This window comes from Berghia stephanieae, chromosome 5, assembly GCF_034508935.2.
Source record: "Berghia stephanieae isolate SIO BIC M18660-M18661 chromosome 5, UCSD_Bste_1.3, whole genome shotgun sequence".
NCBI classification, from domain to species: Eukaryota; Metazoa; Mollusca; class Gastropoda; order Nudibranchia; family Aeolidiidae; genus Berghia; species Berghia stephanieae.
This window is the reverse complement of record NC_088364.1, coordinates 8,436,893-8,459,099: the sequence shown is the minus strand read 5'-3', so window position 1 is coordinate 8,459,099 and position 22,207 is coordinate 8,436,893. Positions and strand designations below refer to the sequence as shown.

General features: G+C 34.8%; 4 protein-coding genes across 4 annotated transcripts in view; all 4 read left to right on the top strand.

Annotated features, from left to right (window-relative positions):
- The window catches only part of LOC144973784 (uncharacterized), a 28,381-nt gene extending 24,166 nt beyond the window's left edge, over window positions 1-4,215 (top strand). Inside the window, exon 5 of the mRNA XM_078916678.1 lies at window positions 417-4,215. Within this exon, the coding sequence (XP_078772804.1) occupies window positions 417-2,768 (2,352 nt within the window). The 3' untranslated portion in view covers window positions 2,769-4,215. The remainder of the gene's footprint in view (window positions 1-416) is intronic.
- An 83-nt stretch (window positions 4,216-4,298) lies between these two features.
- Window positions 4,299-12,401, top strand: LOC144972345 (uncharacterized). The gene has a single exon (XM_078913441.1). The coding sequence runs from the start codon at window positions 5,044-5,046 to the stop codon at window positions 6,991-6,993; it is 1,950 nt and encodes a 649-aa protein (XP_078769567.1). The 5' UTR covers window positions 4,299-5,043; the 3' UTR covers window positions 6,994-12,401.
- On the top strand, window positions 7,844-14,755 carry LOC144973783 (uncharacterized). Its single transcript, XM_078916677.1, has 5 exons — window positions 7,844-7,953; window positions 8,351-8,424; window positions 9,042-10,948; window positions 11,802-11,937; window positions 13,001-14,755. Exons 1-5 carry the CDS (start codon window positions 7,844-7,846, stop codon window positions 14,707-14,709), a joined length of 3,936 nt encoding a protein of 1,311 aa, XP_078772803.1. The 3' UTR covers window positions 14,710-14,755.
- Window positions 14,756-16,758: 2,003 nt separating this feature from the next.
- Window positions 16,759-19,561, top strand: LOC144972346 (uncharacterized). The gene has a single exon (XM_078913442.1). The coding sequence runs from the start codon at window positions 16,849-16,851 to the stop codon at window positions 18,508-18,510; it is 1,662 nt and encodes a 553-aa protein (XP_078769568.1). The 5' UTR covers window positions 16,759-16,848; the 3' UTR covers window positions 18,511-19,561.
- Window positions 19,562-22,207: the final 2,646 nt, after the last annotated feature.

Here is a 22,207-nt window from a genome sequence, read left to right as displayed (position 1 = left end):
TCAATCTCCCGGATTTTCTCTAGTGATCACATCAGAATATCCTCAGTCCTTTCTTTCAACTTAGTCTGTGTTTCCCATAGTTGGACCCAACACCCCTCCCTCCCCAGCCCTGTTGTTGATTTATGACAATAATCCATGACTAATTATGGAGATATGACTAAACATTTGTTTGTTGAAAAGGGAAATCGTTATGTGGATTGAATAGATACAAAGAATAATTAGGGGGAAAATGGGACTTACTATTTCACCAAAGACAAGGGTTTGTAATATGTACGTTTATTATATACTTGTTGAGCTGTAATGTTTTCATGCTTTTCTTCTACTTCTTTTGTTATGGATTTTTAGCTTTTTTGTGTTTTAAAAAAAATTGATTTGTTTAGTAGTTTGTTAAAAGATCTGATAGAATTTACCTCTAAAACGATTCCTATTTTGCAGAGCCCAAAGATGTAGATGTTGAAGACTGTGACAAAGCTTTGGATGAGAGACTCCATGAGGACTTTCATGTAGAAATTAATATTGATCAATCGACTGTCAATTGTGTTGAATTGCCTGAAATGTCTGAGAATGACACCAAAGACAATTATGATACATGTTCTGAACAACCTTCCACATCCCAGAATACACTTGATAATGGAAGTGGTGCAGATGGAAAAGAGGAAATGTTTCGAGAAGAAAAGAAATTGCCCAATTCTTGTTATGAAAATATTTCTTCGTCTTCAAATCTAGAATCAAATATCAAATCTCAAAAAGAAGAAAATCATCATGGTATTCTTACTTGTGAAATTTCATCTTTTTGTCGCTCTGAATTAAACTCTTCCATTCCATATATTAACGAAGGAGAAAAGGCCAAAGAATTACATATCCAGTCAGACTTAGAAAATGACCAAAAAATTCGTTGCTTGGAAACTGAGTGCCTCACATGTGGAAAGGCATTCAAAAACAAGCTTGTTTTGAGGAGACATATTTTAACTCATACTAGGAACAAGTCAAATCAATGTCTTACTTGTGGAAAAGAATTTGCTACCATTTCACACTTGAATTCCCACTCAAGAATCCATTCTGGAGAAAAGCCATATAAATGTCTTACTTGTGGAAAAGCATTTGGTACCATTTCACACTTGAATTCCCACTCAAAAATCCATTCTGGAGAAAAGCCTTATAAATGTCTTACTTGTGGAAAAGCATTTCCTAGCAGTTCAAAGTTGCGTGAACACTCAAGAATCCATTCTGGAGAAAAGCCTTATCAATGTTGTACTTGTGGAAAAGCATTTTCTCATACTTCAACTTTGCGTCGACACTTAAGAATCCATTCTGGAGAAAATCCATATAAATGTCTTACCTGTGGAAAAGCATTTCCTCGCAGTTCACAGTTGCGTGAACACTCAAGAATCCATTCTGGAGAAAAGCCTTATCAATGTTGTACTTGTGGAAAAGCATTTTCTCATAGTTCAACTTTGCATCAACACTCAATGATCCATTCTGGAGAAAATCCATATAAATGTTTTACTTGTGGAAAAGCATTTCCTAGCAGTTCAAAGTTGCGTGAACACTCAAAAATCCATTCTGGAGAAAAGCCATATAAATGTCTTACTTGTGGAAAAGCATTTGCTACCATTTCACAATTGAATTCCCACTCAAGAATCCATTCTGGAGAAAAGCCTTATCAATGTCGTACTTGTGGAAAAGCATTTTCTCATAGTTCAACTTTGCATCAACACTCAATGATCCATTCTGGAGAAAAGCCATATAAATGTCTCACTTGTGGAAAAGCATTTGGTACCATTTCACACTTGAATTCCCACTCAAAAATCCATTCTGGAGAAAAGCCATATAAATGTCTTACTTGTGGAAAAGCATTTCCTAGCAGTTCAAAGTTGCGTGAACACTCAAAAATCCATTCTGGAGAAAAGCCATATCAATGTCGTACTTGTGGAAAAGCATTTTCTCAAACTTCAAATTTGCGTCGACACTCAAAAATCCATTCTGGAGAAAAGCCATATCAATGTCTTACCTGTGGAAAAGCATTTCTTCGTAGTTCACACTTGCGTGAACACTCAAAAATCCATTCTGGAGAAAAGCCATATCAATGTCTTACCTGTGGAAAAGCATTTCTTTGCAGTTCACTCTTGCAGGAACACTCAAGAACCCATTCTGGAGAAAAGCCATACCAATGCCTTACTTGTGGAAAAGCATTTGCTCAAAGATCATCCTTCCAATCACACTCAAGACTCCATTCTGAAGAGAATCCATATCAATGTTTTACTTGTGGTAAAACATTTACTATTCTTTCAAACTTGCACAGACACTCAAAAATTCATTCTGGAGAAAAGCCATATACATGTCTTACTTGTGGAAAAGCGTTTTCTTGGAGTACAAACTTGATTGAACACTCAAAAATCCATTCTGGAGAAAAGCCATATCAATGCCATACATGTGGAAAATCATTTGTTTCCAGTTCAAACTTGAATGAACACTCAAGAATCCATTCTGGAGAAAAGCGATATAAATGTCTTACTTGTGGAAAAGCATTTACTCAAAGTTCAACCATGCATCGACACTCACAGGTCCATTCTGGAGAAAAGCCACACCCATGTCTTACTTGTGGAAAATCATTTTCTGACATATCAGTCTTGCGGGTACACTCAAAAATCCATTCTGGAGAAGAGCCATATCAATGTCATTTTTGTGGGAAAACATTCAGTCAAAATGCATATTTAAGTAGACACTCAAAAAGGCATATTTCTCAATCGAGAAAAGTCATTTTATGAATGTCTTACTTACTGAAAAATATTTGCTCTTTGTGATATTGCATGGTCAGTGCACAGATTATAGAGAAAAGGCATTGCTCGAAGATCAGACTTGTGTGAACAGTTAAGAACCCATTCTGGAGAAAAGCCATTTCAATGTCTTACTTGTGGAAAAGCATTACCTCAAAGTTTACTCTTGCATGAAGAGTCAAGAACACGTGCCAAAGAAAAGCCAGATCAGTGTCAAACTCATGGAAAATCGTTTTCTACAAATTTCAACTTGTTGAAACACTCAAATGCACATACTGTGGAAAAGCCACATCAATGTCTACATGTGGAAAAGCATTTCTTGAAAGTTCAAAGTTGCGTGAACGTTCGAGAATCCATTCTGGAGAAAAGCCATATTAATGTCTTACTAGCAGCTAGAACATAACTTGGCTTTTTTACCTATCAGCCATGCCTGGCTAATATATTCATCAATATGGTGATTGTGATGCAACTATGAAATGGCCGTCTTTTAAAGCCTTAACGATGACTCAAGGCATGAGATGATAGCTGTTGACACGTGAGCTGTCACTGTCAGACTGACCAATCGTTGAATGGTCAAGATTCTCAATAGTCAATTGTTCTTTATTAATAAAAAAACTCAAGAACTCACGAGTACAAAAGTTTGAAATATGGTGATTAACGGATGTATGGAATCGTTTCTGGGCGGAGTTTAGTCATGAGTGACTGTAGAAAACGAAAATGTGACTGCAGACGTCAAAGGGTAGGCTTATATCATCAAAGGATGTCTACATGATTGATATGGCCATATCGGGAACTCATTATCTACTGCACCAAAAATAATCTGAACACTAGATGGTTAAAATGGCGACTGATAAAGTTATGGCCCTCCTTAATGGGCTTGGTTCATTCAGTCTGGAGAATCTTGCTTCAGAATTTCATCTCAGTCTATTACAATATAATGGAAATAATCTGTATTTGTCTCTTAAATGTAAATCTTAATATTAAGTAATGATTTAAATGCAATTTTAAATAGCCTGTCACAACGCGTTTTCAATACTTTGACTTTACTCAGTACAGGTCTACGTCTTCAATTGTTTTAGGTTACTTTTAATTATTTTGTTAATGAAATATGACAATTATGCTATCTGGGTAAAAATTGTATAAAAAAGTAACTTATAAGCTCATCATGTTGTGTATGAAATATCTTGAAGACTAAAGAAATTAGAAATATTGTTCTTATTTTGTCAGTTCTACACGGGGAACGAGTAAAAATTTGAATATTTGTATCTGAAATTTAAGTTCAAAAATACTTTGTTTTAAATAAAAAATACTTAATTTTATATTGCATTTCATCTAGAGTGTCTTCTCTATCAGATAATATTAAAAATTCAGTATCTGTTATTTGTTAATGATAATCATGTTTTTTGAATAGGAAATAAAAGGAAAAGTGTAAACTCAATTTTCTCTGTTTTCAGTGTTTCCAATAGAAACAAATTTTATTCAGAAAAAAAATCGTAACGTCGGTTCTAATCGATATAGAAAGAAAATTTAAAGTGGTAAATGATCAGGAAGGTGTGGTCTACAGGACTGCATAAATAATTCAATTTCAATTTATGGAACTTGGTCAATCTTCCGGGTTTTCTCTAGTGATCACATGAGAATATCTTCAGTCCTTTCTTTCAACTTAGTCTGTGTTTCCCGTAGTTGGACCCAACACCCCCCCTCCCCAGCCCTGTTGTTGATTTATGACAATAATCCATGACTAATTATGGAGATATGACTAAACATTTGTTTGTTGAAAAGGGAAATCGTTATGTGGATTGAATAGATACAAAGAATAATTAGGGGAAAAATGGGACTTAGTACTATTTCACCAAAGACAAGGGTTTGCAATATGTACGTTTATTATATACTTGTTGGGCTGTAATGTTTTCATGCTTTTCTTCTACTTCTATTGTTATGGATTTTCGCTTTTTTGTGTTTTAAAAAAAATTGATTTGTTTAGTAGTTTGTTAAAAGATCTGACAGAATTTACCTCTAAAACGATTCCTATTTTGCAGAGCCCAAAGATGTAGATGTTGAAGACTGTGTCAAAGCTTTGGATGAGAGACTCCAGGAGAACGGCTTTCATGTTGAAATTAATATTGATCAATCGACTGTCAGTTGTGTTGAATTGCCTGAAATTTCTAAGAATGACGCCAAGGATAATTGTGATAAATGTTCTGAACAACTTTCCACATCCCAGAATACACCAGATAATGGAAGTGGTGCAGATGGAAAAGAGGAAATGTTTCAAAAGGAAAAGAAATTGCACAATTCTTGTTATGAAAATATTTCTTCGTCTTCAAATCTAGAATCAAATATCAAAGCTCAAAAAGAAGAAAATCATCATGGTATTCTTACTTGTGAAATCTCATCTTTTTGTCGCTCTGAATTAAATTCTTCCATTCCATATATTATTAACGAAGGAGAAAAGGCCAAAGAATTACATATCCAGTCAGACTTAGAAAATGACCAAAAAATTCGTTGTTTGGAAACTGAGTGCCTCACATGTGGAAAGGCATTTAAAAACAAGCTTTTTTTGAGGAGACATTTATTAACTCATACTAGGAACAAGTCAAATCAATGTCTTACTTGTGGAAAAGAATTTGCTACCATTTCACACTTGCATTCCCACTCAAGAATCCATTCTGGAGAAAAGCCTTTTCAATGTCTTACTTGTGGAAAAGCATTTTCTCATACTTCAACTTTGCGTCGACACTTAAGAATCCATTCTGGAGAAAATCCATATAAATGTCTTACCTGTGGAAAAGCATTTCCTCGCAGTTCACAGTTGCGTGAACACTCAAGAATCCATTCTGGAGAAAAGCCTTATCAATGTCGTACTTGTGGAAAAGAATTTTCTCATAGTTCAACTTTGCATCAACACTCAATGATCCATTCTGGAGAAAAGGCATATAAATGTCTTACCTGTGGAAAGGCATTTGCTACCATTTCACACTTGAATTCCCACTCAAGAATCCATTCTGGAGAAAAGCCATATAAATGTCTTACTTGTGGAAAAGCATTTGGTACCATTTCACACTTGAATTCCCACTCAAAAATCCATTCTGGAGAAAAGCCTTATAAATGTCTTACTTGTGGAAAAGCATTTCCTAGCAGTTCAAGGTTGCGTGCACACTCAAGAATCCATTCTGGAGGAAAGCCTTTTCAATGTCATACTTGTGGAAAAGCATTTTCTCAACCTTCAAATTTGCGTCAACACTCAAAAATCCATTCTGGAGAAAAGCCATATCAATGTCTTACTTGTGGAAAAGCATTTTCTCATAGTTCAACTTTGCGTCTACACTCAAGAATCCATTCTGGAGAAAAGCCATATCAATGTCTTACCTGTGGAAAAGCATTTCTTCGCAGTTCACACTTGCGTGAACACTCAATGATCCATTCTGGAGAAAAGCCATATAAATGTCTTACTTGTGGAAAAGCATTTCCTACCAGTTCAAGGTTGCGTGAACATTCAATTATCCATTCTGGAGGAAGGCCGAAGCCATATCAATGTTTTACCTGTGGAAAATCATTTGCTCGAATTTCACGCTTGCAGGAACACTCAAGAACCCATTCTGGAGAAAAGCCATACCAATGCCTTACTTGTGGAAAAGCATTTGCTCAAAGATCAGCCTTACAATATCACTCAAGACTCCATTCTGAAGAGAATCCATATCAATGTTTTACTTGTGGTAAAACATTTACTATTCTTTCAAACTTGCACAGACACTCAAAAATTCATTCTGGAGAAAAGCCATATACATGTCTTACTTGTGGAAAAGCGTTTTCTTGCAGTACAAACTTGCAGAGCCACTCAAAAATCCATTCTGGAGAAAAGCCATATCAATGCCATACTTGTGGAAAAACATTTGTTTCCAGTCAAAACTTGAATGAACACTCAAGAATCCATTCTGGAGAAAAGCGATATAAATGTCTTACTTGTGGAAAAGCATTTACTCAAAGTTCAACCATGCATCGACACTCACAGGTCCATTCTGGGGAAAAGCCACACCCATGTCTTACTTGTGGAAAATCATTTTCTGACATATCAGTCTTGCGGGTACACTCAAAAATCCATTCTGGAGAAAAGCCATATCAATGTCATTTTTGTGGGAAAACATTCAGTCAAAATGCATATTTAAGTAGACACTCAAAAAGGCATATTTCTCAATCGACAAAAGCCATTATATAAATGTCGTACTTACTGAAAAATATTTGCTCTTTGTGATATTGCATGGTCAGTTCACAGATTATAGAGAAAAGGCATTGCTCGAAGATCAGACTTGTGTGAACAGTTAAGAACCCATTCTGGAGAAAAGCCATTTCAATGTCTTACTTGTGGAAAAGCATTACCTCAAAGTTTACTCTTGCATGAAGACTCAAGAACCCATGTCAAAGAAAAGCCAGATCAGTGTCAAACTCATGGAAAATCGTTTTCTACAAATTTCAACTTGTTGAAACACTCAAATGCACATACTGTGGAAAAGCCACATCAATGTCTACATGTGGAAAAGCATTTCTTGAAAGTTCAAAGTTGCGTGAACGTTCGAGAATCCATTCTGGAGAAAAGCCATATTAATGTCTTACTAGCACCTAGAACATAACTTGGCTTTTTTACCTATCAGCCATGCCTGGCTAATATATTCATCACGATGGTGATTGTGATGCAACTATGAAATGCCTGTCTTTTAAAGCGTTAATGATGACTCAAGGCATGAGATGATAGCTGTTGACACGTGAGCTGTCACTGTCAGACTGACCAATCGTTGAATGGTCAAGATTCTCAATAGTCAATCGTTCTTTATTAATAAAAAAAACTCAAGAACTCACGAGTACAAAAGTTTGAAATATAGTGATTAACGGATGTATGGAATCGTTTCTGGGCGGAGTTTAGTCATGAGTGACTGTAGAAAACGAAAATGTGACTGCAGACGTCAAAGGGTAGGCTTATATCATCAAAGGATGTCTACATGATTGATATGGCCATATCGGGAACTCATTATCTACTGCACCAAAAATAATCTGAACACTAGATGGTTAAAATGACGACTGATAAAGTTATGGCCCTCCTTAATGGGCTTGGTTCATTCAGGCTGGAGAATCTTGCTTCAGAATTTCATCTCAGTCTATCACAATATAATGGAAATAATCTGTATTTGTCTCTTAAATGTAAATCCTAATATTAAGTAATGATTTAAATGCAATTTTAAATAGCCTGTCACAGCGCGTTTTCAATACTTTGACTTTACTCAGTGCAGGTCCACGTCTTCAATTGTTTTGTGTTACTTTTAATTATTTTGTTGCCACGGTTTAATGAAATATGACATAATTATGCTATCTGGGTAAAAATTGTATAAAAGTGTAACTTATAAGCTCATCATGTTATGTATGAAATATCTTGAAAACTAAAGAAATTAGAAATATTTTTCTTATTCTGTCAGTACTCCACGTGAACAAGTAAAAATTTGAATATTTGTATCTGAAATTTAAGTTAAAAAATACTTTGTTTTAAATAAAAAATACTTAATTTTATATTGCATTTCATCTAGAGTGTCTGTTCTATCAGATAATATTAAAAATCAGTATCTTTATGACAATCATGTTTTTTCAATGGGAAATGAAAGTAAGAAGTATAAACTCAATTTTTTCTGTTTTCAATGTTTTCCATAGCAACAAATTTTATTCAGAAAAAAAAAAATCGTAACGTCGGTTCTAATCGACATAGAAAGAAAATTTAAAGTGGTAAATGATCAGGAAGGTGTGGTCAACAGGACTGCATAAATAATTCAATTAATGGAACTTGGTCAATCTTCCGGGTTTTCTCTAGTGATCACATCAGAATATCTTCAGTCCTTTCTTTCAACTTAGTCTGTGTTTCCCATAGTTGGACCCAACACCCCTCGCTCCCCAGCCCTGTTGTTGATTTATGACAATAATCCATGACTAATTATGGAGATATGACTAAACATTTGTTTGTTGAAAAGGGAAATCGTTATGTGGATTGAATAGATACAAAGAATAATTAGGGGAAAAAATGGGACTTACTATTTCACCAAAGACAAGGGTTTGCAATATGTACGTTTATTATATACTTGTTGGGCTTTAATGTTTTCATGCTTTTCTTCTACTTCTATTGTTATGGATTTTTAGCTTTTTTGTGTTTTAAAAAAAATTGATTTGTTTAGTAGTTTGTTAAAAGATCTGATAGAATTTACCTCTAAAACGATTCCTATTTTGCAGAGCCCAAAGATGTAGATGTTGAAGACTGTGACAAAGCTTTGGATGAGAGACTCCATGAGGACTTTCATGTAGAAATTAATATTGATCAATCGACTGTCAATTGTCTTGAATTGCCTGAAATGTCTGAGAATGACACCAAAGATAATTATGATACATGTTCTGAACAACCTTCCACATCCCAGAATACACTTGATAATGGAAGTAGTGCAGATGGAAAAGAGGAAATGTTTCGAGAAGAAAAGAAATTGCACAATTCTTGTTATGAAAATATTTCTTCGTCTTCAAATCTAGAATCAAATATCAAAGCTCAAAAAGAAGAAAATCATCATGGTATTCTTACTTGTGAAATTTCATCTTTTTGTAACTCTGAATTAAATTCTTCCATTCCATATATTAACGAAGGAGAAAAGGCCAAGGAATTACATATCCAGTCAGACTTAGAAAATGACCAAAAAATTCGTTGCTTGGAAACTGAGTGCCTCACATGTGGAAAGGCATTCAAAAACAAGCTTGTTTTGAGGAGACATTTATTAACTCATACTAGGAACAAGTCAAATCAATGTCTTACTTGTGGAAAAGAATTTTCTCATACTTCAACTTTGCGTCGACACTCAAGAATCCATTCTGGAGAAAAGCCTTTTCAATGTCTTACTTGTGGAAAAGCATTTTCTCATACTTCAACTTTGCGTCGACACTCAAGAATCCATTCTGGAGAAAAGCCATATCAATGTCTTACTTGTGGAAAAGCATTTGCTACCATTTCACAATTGAATTCCCACTCAAGAATCCATTCTGGAGAAAAGCCATATAAATGCCTTACTTGTGGAAAAGCATTTGCTACCATTTCACACTTGAATTCCCACTCAAAAATCCATTCTGGAGAAAAGCCATATAAATGTCTTACTTGTGGAAAAGCATTTCTTAGCAGTTCAAAGTTGCGTGAACACTCAAAAATCCATTCTGGAGAAAAGCCATATAAATGTCTTACTTGTGGAAAAGAATTTTCTCAAATTTCAAATTTGCGTCGACACTCAAAAATCCATTCTGGAGAAAAGCCATATCAATGTCTTACCTGTGGAAAAGCATTTCTTTGCAGTTCACACTTGCGTGAACACTCAATGATCCATTCTGGAGAAAAGCCATATAAATGTCTTGCTTGTGGAAAAGCATTTTCTACCAGTTCAGAGTTGCGTGAACATTCAATTATCCATTCTGGAGAAAGGCCGAAGCCATATCAATGTTTTACCTGTGGAAAATCATTTGCTCGAATTTCACTCTTGCAGGAACACTCAAGAACCCATTCTGGAGAAAAGCCATACCAATGCCTTACTTGTGGAAAAGCCTTTGCTCAAAGATCATCCTTCCAATCACACTCAAGACTCCATTCTGAAGAGAATCCATATCAATGTTTTACTTGTGGTAAAACATTTACTTTTCTTTCAAACTTGCACAGACACTCAAAAATTCATTCTGGAGAAAAGCCATATACATGTCTTACTTGTGGAAAAGCGTTTTCTTGCAGTACAAAGTTGCAGAGCCACTCAAAAGTCCATTCTGGAGAAAAGCCATATCAATGCCATACTTGTGGAAAATCATTTGTTTCCAGTTCAAACTTGATTGAACACTCAAGAATCCATTCTGGAGAAAAGCGATATAAATGTCTTACTTGTGGAAAAGCATTTACTCAAAGTTCAACCTTGCATCGACACTCACAGGTCCATTCTGGAGAAAAGCCATACCCATGTCTTACTTGTGGAAAATCATTTTCTAACATATCAGTCTTGCGGGTACACTCAAAAATCCATTCTGGAGAAAAGCCATATCAATGTAATTTTTGTGGAAAAACATTCAGTCAAAATGCATATTTAAGTAGACACTCAAAAAGGCATATTTCTCAATCGACAAAAGTCATTTTATGAATGTCTTACTTACTGAAAAATATTTGCTCTTTGTGATATTGCATGGTCAGTGCACAGATTATAGAGAAAAGGCATTGCTCGAAGATCAGACTTGTGTGAACAGTTAAGAATCCATTCTGGAGAAAAGCCATTTCAATGTCTTACTTGTGGAAAAGCATTACCTCAAATTTTACTCTTGCATGAAGACTCAAGAACCCATGTCAAAGAAAAGCCAGATCAGTGTCAAACTCATGGAAAATCGTTTTCTACAAATTTCAACTTGTTGAAACACTCAAATGCACATACTGTGGAAAAGCCACATCAATGTCTACATGTGGAAAAGCATTTCTTGAAAGTTCAAAGTTGCGTGAACGTTCGAGAATCCATTCTGGAGAAAAGCCATATTAATGTCTTACTAGCAGCTAGAACATAACTTGGCTTTTTTACCTATCAGCCATGCCTGGCTAATATATTCATCAATATGGTGATTGTGATGCAACTATGAAATGACCGTCTTTTACAGCGTTAACGATGACTCAAGGCATGAGATGATAGCTGTTGACACGTGAGCTGTCACTGTCAGACTAACCAATCGTTGAATGGTCAAGATTCTCAATAGTCAATTGTTCTTTATTAATAAAAAAAACTCAAGAACTCACGAGTACAAAAGTTTGAAATATAGTGATTAACGGATGTATGGAATCGTTTCTGGGCGGAGTTTAGTCATGAGTGACTGTAGAAAACGAAATTGTGACTGCAGACGTCAAAGGGTAGGCTTATATCATCAAAGGATGTCTACATGATTGATATGGCCATATCGGGAACTCATTATCTACTGCACCAAAAATAATCTGAACACTAGATGGTTAAAATGGCGACTGATAAAGTTATGGACCTCCATAATGGGCTTGGTTCATTCAGTCTGGAGAATCTTGCTTCAGAATTTCATCTCAGTCTATCACAATATAATGGAAATAATCTGTATTTGTCTCTTAAATGTAAATCCTAATATTAAGTAATGATTTAAATGCAATTTTAAATAGCCTGTCACAACGCGTTTTCAATACTTTGACGTTGCTCAGTACAGGTCTACGTCTTCAATTGTTTTAGGCTATTTTTAATTATTTTGTTAATGAAATAGGACAATTATGCTATCTGGGTAAAAATTGTATAAAAAAAGTAACTTATAAGCTCATCATGTTGTGTATGAAATATCTTGAAAACTAAAGAAATTAGAAATATTGTTCTTATTTTGTCAGTTCTACACGGGGAACGAGTAAAAATTTGAATATTTGTATCTGAAATTTCAGTTTAAAAAATACTTTGTTTTAAATAAAAAATACTTAATTTTATATTGCATTTCATCTAGTGTCTGCTCTATAAGATAATATTAAAAATTCAGTATCTGTTAATGATAATCATGTTTTTTCAATAGGAAATAAAAGGAAAAGTGTAAACTCAATTTTCTCTGTTTTCGGTGTTTCCAATAGAAACAAATTTTATTCAGAAAAAAAAATCGTAACGTTGGTTCTAATCGATATAGAAAGAAAATTTAAAGTGGTAAATGATCAGGAAGGTGTGGTCTACAGGACTGCATAAATAATTCAATTTCAATTTATGGTACTTGGTCAATCTTCCGGGTTTTCTCTAGTGATCACATCAGAATATCTTCAGTCCTTTCTTTCAACTTAGTCTGTGTTTCCCATAGTTGGACCCAACACCCCCCCCCCCCCCTCCCCAGCCCTGTTGTTGATTTATGACAATAATCCATGACTAATTATGGAGATATGACTAAACATTTGTTTGTTGAAAAGGGAGATCGTTATGTGGATTGAATAGATACAAAGAATAATTAAGGGAAAAAATGGGACTTACTATTTCACCAAAGACAAGGGTTTGTAATATGTACGTTTATTATATTCTTCTTGGGCTGTAATGTTTTCATGCTTTTCTACTACTTCTATTGTTATGGATTTTTAGCTTTTTTGTGTTTTAAAAAAAATTGATTTGTTTAGTAGTTTGTTAGAAGATCTGATAGAGTTTACCTCTAAAACGATTCCTATTTTGCAGAGCCCAAAGATGTAGATGTTGGAGACTGTGAGAAAGCTTTGGATGAGAGACTCCATGAGGACTTTCATGTAGAAATTAATATTGATCAATCGACTGTCGGTTGTGTTGAATTGCCTGAAATTTCTAAGAATGACGCCAAGGATAATTGTGATAAATGTTCTGAACAACCTTACACATCCCAGAATACACCTGATAATGGAAGTGGTGCAGATGGAAAAGAGGAAATGTTTCAAAAGGAAAAGAAATTGCACAATTCTTGTTATGAAAATATTTCTTTGTCTTCAAATCTAGAATCAAATGTCAAAGCTCAAAAAGAAGAAAATCATCATGGTATTCTTACTTGTGAAATCTCATCTTTTTGTCGCTCTGAATTAAATTCTTCCATTCCATTTATTAACGAAGGAGAAAAGGCCAAAGAATTAGACATCCAATCAGACTTAGAAAATGATCAAAAAATTTGTTGTTTGGAAACTGAGTGCCCCACATGCGGAAAGACATTTAAAAACAAGCTTGTTTTGAGGAGACATTTATTAACTCATACTAGGAACAAGTCAAATCAATGTCTTACTTGTGGAAAAGAATTTTCTACCATTTCACACTTGCATTCCCACTCAAGAATCCATTCTGGAGAAAAGCCTTTTCAATGTCTTACTTGTGGAAAAGCATTTTCTCATAGTTCAACTTTGCGTCGACACTTAAGAATCCATTCTGGAGAAAATCCATATAAATGTCTTACCTGTGGAAAAGCATTTCCTAGCAGTTCAAGGTTGCGTGCACACTCAAGAATACATTCTGGAGGAAAGCCTTTTCAATGTCATACTTGTGGAAAAGCATTTTCTCAACCTTCAAATTTGCGTCGACACTCAAGAATCCATTCTGGAGAAAAGCCATATCAATGTCTTACCTGTGGAAAAGCATTTCTTCGCAGTTCACACTTGCGTGAACACTCAATGATCCATTCTGGAGAAAAGCCATATAAATGTCTTACTTGTGGAAAAGCATTTCCTACCAGTTCAAGGTTGCGTGAACATTCAATTATCCATTCTGGAGGAAGGCCGAAGCCATATCAATGTTTTACGTGTGGAAAAGCATTTGCTCGAATTTCACGCTTGCAGGAACACTCAAGAACCCATTCCGGAGAAAAGCCATACCAATGCCTTACTTGTGGAAAAGCATTTGCTCAAAGATCAGCCTTACAATATCACTCAAGACTCCATTCTGAAGAGAATCCATATCAATGTTTTACTTGTTGTAAAACATTTACTATTCTTTCAAACTTGCACAGACACTCAAAAATTCATTCTGGAGAAAAGCCATATACATGTCTTACTTGTGGAAAAGCGTTTTCTTGCAGTACAAACTTGCAGAGCCACTCAAAAATCCATTCTGGAGAAAAGCCATATCAATGCCATACTTGTGGAAAAACATTTGTTTCCAGTCAAAACTTGAATGAACACTCAAGAATCCATTCTGGAGAAAAGCGATATAAATGTCTTACTTGTGGAAAAGCATTTACTCAAAGTTCAACCATGCATCGACACTCACAGGTCCATTCTGGGAAAAGCCACACCCATGTCTTACTTGTGGAAAATCATTTTCTGACATATCAGTCTTGCGGGTACACTCAAAAATCCATTCTGGAGAAAAGCCATATCAATGTAATTTTTGTGGGAAAACATTCAGTCAAAATGCATATTTAAGTAGACACTCAAAAAGGCATATTTCTCAATCGACAAAAGCCATTATATAAATGTACTTACTGAAAAATATTTTGGTTAAAATGACGTCTGATAAAGTTATGGCCCTCCTTAATGGGCTTGGTTCATTCAGTCTGGAGAATCTTGCTTCAGAATTTGATCTCAGTCTATCACAATATAATGGAAATAATCTGTATTTGTCTCTTAAATGTAAATCTTAATATTAATTAATGATTTAAATGCAATTTTGGATAACCTGTCACAACGCGTTTTCAATACTTTGACTTTACTCAGTGCAGGTCCACGTCTTCAATTGTTTTGTGTTACTTTTAATTATTTTGTTGCCACGGTTTAATGAAATATGACATAATTATGCTATCTGGGTAAAAATTGTATAAAAGTGTAACTTATAAGCTCATCATGTTATGTATGAAATATCTTGAAAACTAAAGAAATTAGAAATATTGTTCTTATTTTGTCAGTACTCCACGTGAACAAGTAAAAATTTGAATATTTGTATCTGAAATTTAAGTTAAAAAATACTTTGTTTTAAATAAAAAATACTTAATTTTATATTGCATTTCATCTAGAGTGTCTGCTCTGTCAGATAATATTAAAAATCAGTATCTTTATGACAATCATGTTTTTTCAATGGGAAATGAAAGTAAGAAGTATAAACTCAATTTTTTCTGTTTTCAATGCTTTCCATAGCAACAAATTTTATTCAGAAAAAAAAAATCGTAACTTCGTTCTAATCGACATAGAAAGAAAATTTAAAGTGGTAAATGATCAGGAAGGTGTGGTCAACAGGACTGCATAAATAATTCAATTAATGGAACTTGGTCAATCTTCCGGGTTTTCTCTAGTGATCACATCAGAATATCTTCAGTCCTTTCTTTCAACTTAGTCTGTGTTTCCCATAGTTGGACCCAACACCCCTCGCTCCCCAGCCCTGTTGTTGATTTATGACAATAATCCATGACTAATTATGGAGATATGACTAAACATTTGTTTGTTGAAAAGGGAAATCGTTATGTGGATTGAATAGATACAAAGAATAATTAGGGGAAAAAATGGGACTTACTATTTCACCAAAGTTGAAAGACAAAAGAGCCAAGAATTACAAGAGGGCAGTAAAATCCCACACGCGGATTTAAAGATCAATATAAAAAAACATGTCCGAAAGGAATGGGAACGATCCTGGAGTCGAGATGTACATAACAAATTAAAACAAATTAAAAGTGACCTCGGCCCCAGACCCAACTCGGGGCTAAAAAGAAGAGACGAGGTAAAAATAACTCGACTCCGGATCGGACATACTGCCCTCACTCACCGTTTCCTTCTGGAGAGGGATGAAAAACCCCTCTGCAGAACATGTAACTGTGACCTGACAGTTCAACACATTTTAATTGAATGTACAGAATTAGAACAGATAAGGTCACAACATTATGATAACAGAGACTTGAAGTCTCTGTTCCAGTCGGTCGATCCGCTTACAATTTTAAAGTATCTGCAGGAATGTGAACTCCTGCAGAAATTGTAAATAGATATTTTTACTTAACAAACATGTAACTATTATGATTTTATAAAGATTTTATTACAACAGTACACGTTTTGATCAGCTGTGGCCCCTCGGGGCCGATAAAAGATTGATGAAAGACAGAAACGGGCGCTTAAATGACCTAAATAGTGTCGAAAGCGCCGTTAAACACCTAAAAACAAACATAAAAACAAAGACAAGGGTTTGTAATATGTACGTTTATTATATACTTGTTGAGCTGTAATGTTTTCATGCTTTTCTTCTACTTCTATTGTTATGGATTTTTAGCTTTTTTGTGTTTTTAAAAAAATTGATTTGTTTAGTAGTTTGTTAAAAGATCTGATAGAATTTACCTCTAAAACGATTCCTATTTTGCAGAGCCCAAAGATGTAGATGTTGAAGACTGTGACAAAGCTTTGAATGAGAGACTCCATGAGGACTTTCATGTAGAAATTAATATTGATCAATCGACTGTCAATTGTGTTGAATTGCCTGAAATTTCTAAGAATGATGCCAAGGATAATTGTGATACATGTTCTGAACAATCTTCCACATCCCAGAATACACCTGATAATGGAAGTGGTGCAGATGGAAAAGAGGAAATGTTTCAAAAGGAAAAGAAATTGCCCAATTCTTGTTTTGAAAATATTTCTTCGTCTTCAAATTTAGAATCAAATATCAAAGCTCAAAAAGAAGAAAATCATCATGGTATTCTTACTTGTGAAATTTCACATTTTTGTAGCTCTGAATTAAATTCTTCCATTCCATTTATTAACGAAGGAGAAAAGGCCAAAGAGTTACATATCCAATCAGACTTAGAAAATGACCAAAAAATTTGTTGTTTGGAAACTGAGTGCCCCACATGTGGAAAGGCATTTAAAAACAAGCTTGTTTTGAGGAGACATTTATTAACTCATACTAGAAACAAGTCAAATCAATGTCTTACTTGTGGAAAAGAATTTGCTACCATTTCACACTTGAATTCCCACTCAAGAATCCATTCTGGAGAAAAGCCTTTTCAATGTCTTACTTGTGGAAAAGCATTTTCTCATACTTCAACTTTGCGTCAACACTTAAGAATCCATTCTGGAGAAAATCCATATAAATGTCTTACCTGTGGAAAAGCATTTCCTCGCAGTTCACAGTTGTGTGAACACTCAAGAATCCATTCTGGAGAAAAGCCTTATCAATGTCGTAATTGTGGAAAAGCATTTTCTCATAGTTCAACTTTGCTTCGACACTCAATGATCCATTCTGGAGAAAAGCCATATAAATGTCTTACTTGTGGAAAAGCTTTTCCTAGCAGTTCAAAGTTGCATGATCATTCAATTATACATTCTGGAGAAAAGCCATATCAATGTTTTACTTGTGGTAAAGCATTTAATCACAATTCAAACTTTCAGAGACACTTAAAGATTCATTTTGGAGAAAAGATATATAAATGCCTTACTTGTGGTAAAGCATTTTCTCAAAAATCATACTTGCGTAAACACTCAAAAACACATTCTGTGGAAAAGCCTACAAGTGGAAAACCATTTATTGAAAATTCAAAGTTGCGTGAACATTCAACAAGCCGTTCTGGAAAAAAGCCATTTCAATGTCATACTTGTGGAAAAGTATTTGCTCGAATTTCACACTTGCATGAACACTCAAGAACCCATTCTGGAGAAAAGCCATATCAATGCCTTACTTGTGGAAAAGCATTTGCGCAAAGATCAGCCTTACAATATCACTCAAGACTCCATTCTGAAGAAAATCCATATCAGTGTTTTACTTGTGGTAAAACATTTACTAATCCTTCAAGCTTGCACAGACACTCAAAAGTTCATTCTGGAGAAAAGCCATATACTTGTCTTACTTGTGGAAAAGTGTTTTCTTGCAGTACAAACTTGCAGAGCCACTCAAAAGTCCATTCTGGAGAAAAGCCATATCAATGCCTTACTTGTGGAAAAGCATTTGTTTTCAGTTCAAACTTGAATGAACACTCAAGAATCCATTCTGGGGAAAAGCGATATAAATGTCTTACTTGTGGAAAAGCATTTACTCAAAGTTCAACCTTGCATCGACACTCAATCGTCCATTCTGGAGAAAAGCCACACCCATGTCCTACTTGTGGAAAATCATTTTCTGACATATCGGTCTTGCAGATACACTCAAAAATCCATTCTGGAGAAAAGCCATATCAATGTCATTTTTGTGGGAAAACATTCACTCAAAGTGCATACTTAAGTAGACACTCAAAAAGGCATATTTCACAATCCTAGTCTTGACAAAAGCCATATTATGAATGTCTTACTTACTGAAAAGTAATATTGCATGGTCAGTGCAGAGTTTATAGAGAAAAGGCATTGTTTTTCTTGTGGAAAAGCCTTTGCTTGCAGATCAGACTCGTGTGAACAGTTAAGAACCCATTCTTAACCTCAAGGGTGTGTTCTCTCTCCTCACCTCTTTACGGTATACACAAATGACTGTACAAGTGACTTGGTCCCAATTCTGAAATTTGTTGACGACACTGCCCTTCCAGGGTTAATATTTAAAGATGATGAAACGGCATAAAGATCTGAGATCGACAGATTTGTTGGTCGGTGTGAAGATAACTCCCTGAAATTAAATGTAGGAAAAACCAAAGAAATGCTTTTTGATTTTAGGAAGAACATAAATTCCATCACTCCACTCAAAATTAAAAATCAAGCTGATGAGCAAGTTTCGGTTTACAAATATTTGGGTATTTTAATTGACTATAAATTGCAGTGGCATTTACAAACCGATGCCGTTATCTCTAAATTGAACATAGGAATGTATTTTATTCGGAAACTTTCAGACTTTGACATAGACAAAACATTATGCACCCTTTTTTTTAGATCCGTTTTGGAGATGTTATTACTTTTTGTATTACAGCATGGTGTGGTAATGCCAGTATTTGCGACATTAAGAAAATTGATCGGATAATTGATAAAGCCAGGAGTTATACTCACCCAATTTCCAATGTGGAAGAACTGTTCAAGAGATTTTGTCTAAGTAAAATAGAGAAAGTTATGAAGGATGGTGATCACCCCCTTCGCAAATATGTTAAGTTCTCCATGAGGAGCCGTCGCCTCATATCTATAAAAACAAAGACAACACGTCACCTTAATTAATTCATTTTTGCCACATGGTGTTCTAATTTTTAACGCCCAACTGTGATTTAAATTAAATGCTCTCTTTTAAATATACATTCACAAGTTCGGTATAAAGGCCAGAGCTATGGCCTATCTCAATTTATTAAATAAGGTTTTGCTATTGGTTCTTGGTTGTATATATTATTACATGTTTGTACAATTGCATGTATATATATATATATATATATATATATATATATATATATATATATATATATATATATATATATATATATATATATATATATATATATTATGTAAACATTGTCACCATAGATTCTCAACTTTGTGTTTATACATTTTTATGCATGTCACGTCTGTAAACGAATTTCCATTTTTTTAAAAATGAATATGTGAATATATGAAAGTATATATTATTATTATTATTATTATTATTATTATTATTATTATTATTATTATTATTATTATTATTATTAAAAGCCATTTCAATGTCTTACTTGTGGAAAAGCATTTGCTCAAAATTTACGCGTGCATGAAGACTCAAGAACACATGTCAAAGAAAAGCCAGATGAGTGTCAAACTCATGGAAAATCGTTTTCTACAAATTTCAACTTGTTGAAACACTCAAATGCACATACTGTGGAAAAGCCACATCAATGTCTACATGTGGAAAAGCATTTCTTGAAAGTTCAAAGTTGCGTGAACGTTCGAGGATCCAATTTGGAGAAAAGCCATATTAATGTCTTACTTGTGGGGAAGCATTTACTCATAGATCCTGGGTGGGGTTCCTGACCTCCCACAGTGGGCAACGAGGTACATGCTGTGTCTTCTATCCCCCTATGTCTGTTTTCCAACATGCTTTCTGTCTTTGTCTTGGAATGAGATTACTTGGTTTTGTCCTGGCCCTGGTCGGATACTCTGGTTGGGAGGGAAACAGTCAAATGTTAGTTTTGGGAGATGATATTTTTTTTCTTGTAACTCATCTCTCTGTTATTCACTGTATTATGTTTTGTTTATGTATTATATATGATTTATAAACATTTGAGTGTATTTCTCTTAGTGGGGACCTGTGCTGGTGTCTGGATGAGACTTTTAGGTGATCTCAAACTAAGCACACTGATAGTGTGCTCTTGGAATTTACATCTGTTCCATATTTGAACCAATTCCCCTTTGTCTGCCTTATTCTTGGATGCTTTAATTGTAATTCTAGAACTTTTTACTATCCCATTTTCTTCTTTCTTACTGACGCAGATATGACCTTAATGTGTTGCAGGCGTCGTAAAACCCTTAAAAACAAAAAAACATTACTCATAGTTCAGACTTGCTGAGACACTCCAGAGTCCATTCTGGAGAAAAGCTATGTCTTTGTGGCTATGTGGTCTTGTGGTATGACACTCGCTTTCTGGGTGGGGATCCTGACCTCCCATAGTGGGCAGGGAGGTACATGCTATGTCTTCTATCCCCTATACCCGTTTTCCAATTGTTTCCTGTCTTTGTCGTGGAATGAGATTAGGGGCCGTTCACAAACCATGTGGACACTTTCACCATATTTAGACACCCCCCCTGTGGACAGACGTGGACAAATAACATACCCCCCCCCACTGTGGACGTCCATGGTACAAATTAGACTCACAACGCATAAAGTTGCAAATTGTGGCCTTTTAAGTTCAGGTTGCGTTCTATGTATATAAATAATGTGTATATATAGCCTTAATCTAGTGTGCATAATATTATTCAGAATTAAGGGAAAAACTTTAAATTGTTATCCACAAAAAAAAAAGCCTTCAATTCAATCCTTTTTTTATATCAAAGTCAAAGAAAAATCTCTTCTCACAAGAGCATTGCCTATAATAAAATAATAACTATTATTAATTATATATGGAGGCAACTTGAACTTAAAGGGCCACAATGTACAACTTAAGGCGTTTAATAGAAATAGTACCTAGTACAATTTCAAGATAAATATTTCAAATACCATTTGAACACACAAAACTTTATTGAACTTTTCAACTGAATAATTCTGAGAACATTTGAAACATAAAAATGCAATACACATATAATTATTTTTCTTAATATTTCACCTATTGTAATGCATTTTGGACTGGATTAGACTCAAAATTCAATGGTTAAAATAAACACATGATTTAAAAAAATCTGAATGCACATTTGATTTATGCACATTTAAAGTACAAAATATAAGTTTAAAAGTCATCAGTCCAAGGACACCTCATGGCTTCAAAAATGTTTCTGTAGACAGGCATTGCATTAGAATCCCTCTCTATGAAGGGACTTATTTCAATCTCTTCTTCACCACCTTCCTGCAAAGAATGTTCATCGGATAAATGTGGGACTTCATTGTCGATTAGCCCACATTTCTGATGCACGCCTTTCTTGTGCCTTCACATAGAAGCTACAGAAGGAAAATACAAAGAACACTCTGGACATGTTCGTGCGTCTACCTCATCCATCACTTTTGGACAAAATTTGTCATACTGAGCATCTCTTTGTTTACTCGCACTCACACCAGGAATTGGGAGGGACAGAGCAAGTCTTTGCATTAGAGACATGTACTGATGTCCAACTGGAGTCTCTGGTATCACTGGACCTTTGCTTGATTTGGCAATAGGAGTTGGTCCAGGGATAAACCTATCAGGAAAAACCAACCGCCAGTTGCTACGGAATTCACCACAACATGTTAAGTCATTGCATTTGATGATTTGTAAGAAATATTGAGACTGCCTTACATGTTTTGCCTCCCAGAGATAATTGCATGAAGAAACATTTTCATTTTCATCAGAGTCAATTTGAATGGGGTCTATAAATTGTGCATTTACAATCTCAT

Bases quoted from the DNA above. Each gene is read 5' to 3' on its own strand.
- LOC144972345 (XM_078913441.1), top strand. From the start codon at position 5,044: ATGTTTCAAAAGGAAAAGAAATTGCACAATTCTTGTTATGAAAATATT.
- LOC144973783 (XM_078916677.1), top strand. From the start codon at position 7,844: ATGACGACTGATAAAGTTATGGCCCTCCTTAATGGGCTTGGTTCATTC. The intron at 7,954-8,350 runs GTATTTGTCTCT...CATTTCATCTAG, and splicing joins CAATATAATGGAAATAATCT to AGTGTCTGTTCTATCAGATA. The intron at 8,425-9,041 runs GTAAGAAGTATA...CCTATTTTGCAG, and splicing joins TTTTTCAATGGGAAATGAAA to AGCCCAAAGATGTAGATGTT.
- LOC144972346 (XM_078913442.1), top strand. From the start codon at position 16,849: ATGTTTCAAAAGGAAAAGAAATTGCCCAATTCTTGTTTTGAAAATATT.